Source organism: Aegilops tauschii, chromosome 3 (genome assembly GCF_002575655.3).
Source record: "Aegilops tauschii subsp. strangulata cultivar AL8/78 chromosome 3, Aet v6.0, whole genome shotgun sequence".
Lineage (NCBI taxonomy): Eukaryota > Viridiplantae > Streptophyta > Magnoliopsida > Poales > Poaceae > Aegilops > Aegilops tauschii.
The window spans coordinates 438,886,291-438,891,960 of record NC_053037.3 but is presented as its reverse complement, the minus strand read 5'-3'; the positions used below and the strand labels follow the sequence as shown (position 1 = coordinate 438,891,960).

General features: G+C 49.8%; 1 protein-coding gene across 1 annotated transcript; it reads right to left on the bottom strand.

The window, feature by feature from the left end:
• Positions 1-679: 679 nt before the first annotated feature.
• Positions 680-5,267, bottom strand: LOC109771103 (G-type lectin S-receptor-like serine/threonine-protein kinase At4g27290). Its single transcript, XM_020329809.4, has 6 exons — positions 3,768-5,267; positions 2,383-2,729; positions 2,083-2,293; positions 1,750-1,987; positions 1,514-1,664; positions 680-1,432 (listed from the first exon to the last, which is right to left on the bottom strand). The coding sequence occupies exons 1-6, from the start codon at positions 5,209-5,211 to the stop codon at positions 1,139-1,141; spliced, it is 2,685 nt and encodes an 894-aa protein (XP_020185398.3). The 5' UTR covers positions 5,212-5,267; the 3' UTR covers positions 680-1,138.
• Between the last annotated feature and the right edge of the window lie 403 nt (positions 5,268-5,670).

Below are 5,670 nucleotides of genomic sequence, written 5' to 3'. Positions count from 1 at the left end.
CTGATGAGCAGCGGAGGTGCCCCACGGTTCTCTGGTCAAGACAGGTCGATGCAGCGGCCTTGGTTGGTGCAGACGGGATGCGCGGCGACGGCGGCGGAGCTCGGGCTCTGAGGTGTCGAGAGGGGGGGGGCGATGGAAAGGGAAGAATGATGAAGACCTAAGGGCCGGGCCTATTTATAAGGGACGGCTGATGAATGGACGCGAGAAACGAGGAGGCTGAAGACATGATTATCCAGCTGCAGAGACGCCTCGATTTTCGGGACAATTATTAAGATAAGGATCCGTTGAGATACGTTGAGCAAAACGTGCATTAATGGCGGATGACGTCACGGTGGGTTACCAAGAATCCAGAAGGTGACGTCACGACGGGTTAAAGCCTTTGCGCAAACAGAAGCCAGAAGATTTTTTATTAAGGTATTGAAGATTGACATGAACCGGCTCAAATCAATCTGGGGCCTAATGTTGGGGATATAACTACTGGAGTCACCCGCCCAGGAGGGGCCGGGTTATGCTATGACGATCATCACATGAAGCCCAATCTCAAGTTTGAGGATGGCGGTTCAGTAATGGGCCTAAGGCCTAGAGGCGGCTTAAGGCCCGTAGTGATAAACCGCCGTTAAGGTAGGACTTGTAGTGTAAGGCAAGAATAGTTAAGAGTCCGAGCCGGACACTATTTATAAGCCGGCCGGGACTCTGAGAGCCGCTGGGCGTTAACCTCTCTATGTAAAGGGACGACCCAGCGGCGGTTCAGGACAGGTAAGATCAGATAGATAGCCAGGCATAGCGGTTTAGCTCCCTGGTCATCGAAACCCTAAGTAATTCCACCTCAACTGGAGTAGGCTTTTACCTTCACCGTAAGGGGCCGAACCAGTATAATCCTCGTGTCCTTTGTCCCGTTTAACCCCTTTAAGCTTCCTAGTTGCGATGGCTCCACGACTAAGTCCTTGCACGAGGACATCTGCCGTGACTATTCCACGACAGAGGGAGTACTAGCTTTTGGATGTGTAATACTTACAAGTTTTTCTTTATGCCAGTTATAAATACAGTTTAGAAGAGATCGTAACGAGCATTAAAATTAAATTGCCTTCGTCAATCTACTCCAGTAAAACAAGAAAGTGATAAGAATTTCTACTCCAAACTACCTATCATTCATTGCATCCCCTGTAAAACCGGTTCCAGTGAGGGTTTGAGAATAATCCGTGTCCGTGCTCTTCCCAATATTTACCCCAGGTTCATTTGGCTCTGGCAATGTTGCATTCTCACTGCTTAGCATCATGACAACTAAAGACATCAGTGGCCTGTTCTTAGGATGCACTTCAACACAAAGGAGAGCAACCTGTATGCATCTGAGCACCACATTGTAGTCAATGGAGCCGCCCATTGCTTCATCCAGTAAATCCGCACTCCGACCTTCTTTCCACAACTTCCATGACTAAAAATGATCAACATAAGTATATATTAGTGACATAAAGTGACAAACAATCAAAGATCAATCATGTTAATATATACTTACATAACCAAGGAGGCTCAGATCATGCTCATCGTCGTAAAATCCTCGATTCTTCTTGCCGGTGATGATCTCTAGCACCAGTACACCAAAGCTATAGATATCGGATTTCATAGAGAACACGCCATCCATTGCATATTCTGGAGACATGTAGCCGCTGAAGATCACCATATCACTATATATAGTCAGCGTGCAAACTCATAGCTAATATATGTACATATCGATCAAGAGATAATACTCACTATGTACCGATGACCTTGGTGGTATATGCAGTTGTCTGATCACCTCCAAACATTCTTGCAATACCAAAGTCTGAGATTTTGGGAATCATGTTCTTGTCTAATAACACATTGCTTGCCTTTAAATCCCTATGGATGATCCTGACCCTTGAATCCTCATGGAGGTATAGCAAACCCCGTGCAATCCCCAGAATGATCTCAAATCGGTTCTTCCATCCTAGTAACTTGCGCTTTCCTTCATCTGCACAACATTTAAACTGAGGTAAACACATCGTAAATACAATGCCAGCAGAAGTAGTTAGAAGTTGTTTCTGTAAAATAAACAAATGAACCGACCAAATATGAACGTGTCTAAGCTGTTGTTGTGCATGAACTCGTACACTAGCATTCTCTCTTGGTCGTCGATGCAGCAGCCTAGCAGCCTCACGAGGTTCCTATGCTGAAGCTTTGCGATCAGTTTTACCTCGTTCTTGAATTCCACAACCCCCTGTACTGATTTCTTGGATAACCTTTTTACAGCTACTTCTTGTCCATCTTCGAGTTTTGCCTGTTTAATGGTTGCAGCTCTGTTAAAATCTACATTAGTAAAAATAAATAAGATGTCCTTGTCCTACTGTTAATTGATTCTTATCCTACCATATAAACGGGACCAAATCCGCCTTGTCCTATCTTACTATCCGCAGAGAAGTTGTCTGTTGCAGCTAGAATCACTTCTAGATCGAACAACGGAAGTTCAAGATCTTTTTCACTGCTCATCCTGCTCTCATTGATCTGTCGATCCTGTTTTGTCCTCAGCGCTGAATTTTTCCTGCTCCCTAGGGGAAACACGTCACCCCTTGTCCTTGGTGGCATTCCAGCCTGACGCTTTGTGACCGCCTTGGTTCTCAAGAAATAGCAGCAGGCAACCGCCACCACGAGAAGCACGCCGAAAATAGTTGTGACGACAGGGATCACCACGCTCCTGTTTGGACGCTGACGGTTAGCTGAAATAAAACAGCGGTGAACATGAGGTAAGCCTGTCTAACACTGCACCATTATGCTTGTTCGCACTGAGTAGTTATTAACTATTTTAGTGCAAGCATGCTTGCTCTTAATCTATCATATCCATGCTTTCTATAATTAATGTCTATCACTTTGAAGCTAGTTCGTGTTGCACGTTTGATCTTTGTTTGATGTTGTGGACTGCACCGTGCCTATCCAGATTGTCAATATGTGATACAGACATGCTACCAGTAGAAGAATCAATGGCTATATCGTCTTCATTTGTGTTGTCAATGTTCTCACCAGTTTATCGCGTGGCAAGCGTGATAAGCAATTCCAAACTATCAACAATGGTCTCACCAGTTCACTCTATTGCATAAATTTTCAGATATCTACCTTTAAAAAAAATCCTCTGTCCTACAGCATTATGTAATTTCGCTTTCTTTCTCTTCCCTCTAACCCCTTGTATTTCTGGTGCCCCTTTGGTATGTAACACCCCCGATGGTTGATAATAAAGGTTCAGCAGGTGTAAGGCCGCCGTTAACGCATAAAAAAAAGTTCTCATCAGTTCGGACTTCTAGTTGAACATGCTAATGCGTCCAATTCACTTTGTTATGAAATCCAAGAAATCATGCCGGGGAGTAACTTAGACTAGTAGCATGCATATGTTACTAGTCTATGTTACTACCTCTATAGTGCATAGTATCATATATTAGTATTATAGGTGGTCTCATTTATTGCCATGCATGACACATAGTAGCACCACATTTTTTATGTTACGGTATCTGTCTATGTTAGTACAACCATCTCTCTTCTTTAATTGCCTGCCACATAAGCATGTTGGCGAGTCCCAAGTACATGATACTACTTATGTTACCCCCACTATGACCAGCCTAAGAGAACTTCGGAGTAACATAAGCATGAGCATTCAACCAAGATAAAAGAAAACTGCTTAGAATGTGAATATGCGATTTGCTAGCAGTTTTGAACTGCATAATAACCGATGAAAAGCTTTAATAATAAATCATGAAAGTCCTAACCTTCGGCGTTCAAGGCGTCGACCTCGGAACGTGCGAGCCGGATATATACATCCTGCACGACCACCGGGTACTGCCTCATGTCAAGCAGGTCCACGCCCCAAATGACGCACCCGTGGCTGACTCCCCCGCTAATGTTGGCGGCGGCGTACGCCCTGCAGCTGCAGTTACCCAGGCACAGCTGCCTGCACTCGGCCAGAGTCATGTCGGGGCGCACCGTCGCTTCCGTCGCCTCCGGCAGCTTCATCCGGTTCACCGGCCAGAAGCCGTCTCCAGCCCCACAGCTCAGGTTGGCGCTCCTGGTGCAGCCACCGGACCAGCCCCTCTGCTCCCACTGCTCCGGCGACCGCGGCCTGAACCCCGGCAGGCAGCTACACTTGGGGGGCTGGCCAACCTCGCACACGCCGAAACCGAACGCCCCGCACTTGTAGTAGCTGTCGCACGGGTCGCTCGGGTGGTACCAGTAGCTGCTCCACGCGCCATTGCCCCACACGTAGCTCTGCAGCTGCCCCGTCGCGCCGTCCAGGATCAGCCGCGACAGCGCCGACGGGTCGCTGACGTAGTAGGCGTAGTACGTCTCGTCGGCGTTGGACACGACCATGAACGTGTAGCCCTCGGCGTTGAGGTTCTGCACGCCGGTGAGCACCACGCCGTTCCACGGCCCGCTCGCGTAGATCCTCTCCGGGCCGCGGAAAAGGAAGAACTCGGGCAGTCCGCCCATGACTAGCTTGAACGTGTAGGCCCCCGGCGAGGGGTCGGTCGGGCTTCTACACGACGTGATGTTTCTGGCGATGCCGTTCCTGAGGTCCACCCCGAGCTTCATGCCGGGGAGCATCGTGTCCGTCGGGTAGTCGAAGCTCTGCCACGCCACGCTCTGGCTCGACCCACTCCCGTCAGAGCTCAGGACGAAGTTGCCGTCGTCGAGAAGCTGAGCGGCGGCCTTGGTGGTTATGTTTCTGGTGGGCGCCGCGGAGGACCAGACGGTGGCGTTCAGGCCGTCGACGATGACGAGGCGGCCGTCGGGGGAGAACTTGAGGACGCCTGGGGAGCTGACGACCGGGTTCTGGCGGTTGGCGACCCACACGACGGTCTGTACCGGGATGCCCGCGTACCAAATGCCGAGGTAGGCTCTGGCATCGGAGCTTCCGGGCGGGTTGTAGAAGCCGAGCCTGAAGATTCCACCGGCCGAGACGAGCGTCTGGTTGCCGGTGATGGACGCGGCCTGGTCGATGGTGTCGGTGGCGATGGAGACGGAGAGGCAGGTGGTGGCCAAGACGACGAGGAGAGCGCGCGCATGCGCCGCCCTCATCCTCTCTCCTCGCTCCCTCCCTCTGAAATCGGGCGCCCGAATACGAGCGTAGTTTGTAACCGGGAGATGGTGTGCAACTCTGCATGAGAGCGCGGTGGGTATCGTGCGAGAGAATGGATGCGCAATAATCCTAGACATCAAATCGGCGTGACAGCGTGAACTTCAAATCGGCGTGAGTGGCAACCCATAAACTTCAAATGGGCGTGACAGCGTGAAACAGCAGTGAGAAGAAGTATCAAGTAGTATGATTGTATTTCACATCACATGTTTATTAGCAGCAGAAATAGGTGCGCAGGCAGGTCAACGTTGGCCCTCCGGAATAGCTGGTTTGAGCTGCACAGAGCCAGTGGTGCAGGCCGGGTATTCAAACTTCAACGGATCTGCTTCGATGGCGCATGTTCGATATTGCGACATCGTGGTATCGGATCCGAGCATTGCGGTAGTGGTGCACATGCAAGAGAATGTGTCTGCTGCAACCGGTACGTCCAAGTCAAAAACAATACGAGCGTGTTTGGTTACATTGCAAATCGAGCTTGGCCCGGCGAGCCAGGCTCTAGTGAGCAGGTTTGAGGGGATGCAGGCAAAAAGACCCCAGAT

Bases quoted from the DNA above. Each gene is read 5' to 3' on its own strand.
- LOC109771103 (XM_020329809.4), bottom strand. From the start codon at position 5,211: ATGTCTAGGATTATTGCGCATCCATTCTCTCGCACGATACCCACCGCG. The intron at 2,730-3,767 runs GTTAGGACTTTC...GTTTTATTTCAG, and splicing joins CGACGCCTTGAACGCCGAAG to CTAACCGTCAGCGTCCAAAC. The intron at 1,988-2,082 runs GTCGGTTCATTT...AATGTTGTGCAG, and splicing joins CTTAGACACGTTCATATTTG to ATGAAGGAAAGCGCAAGTTA.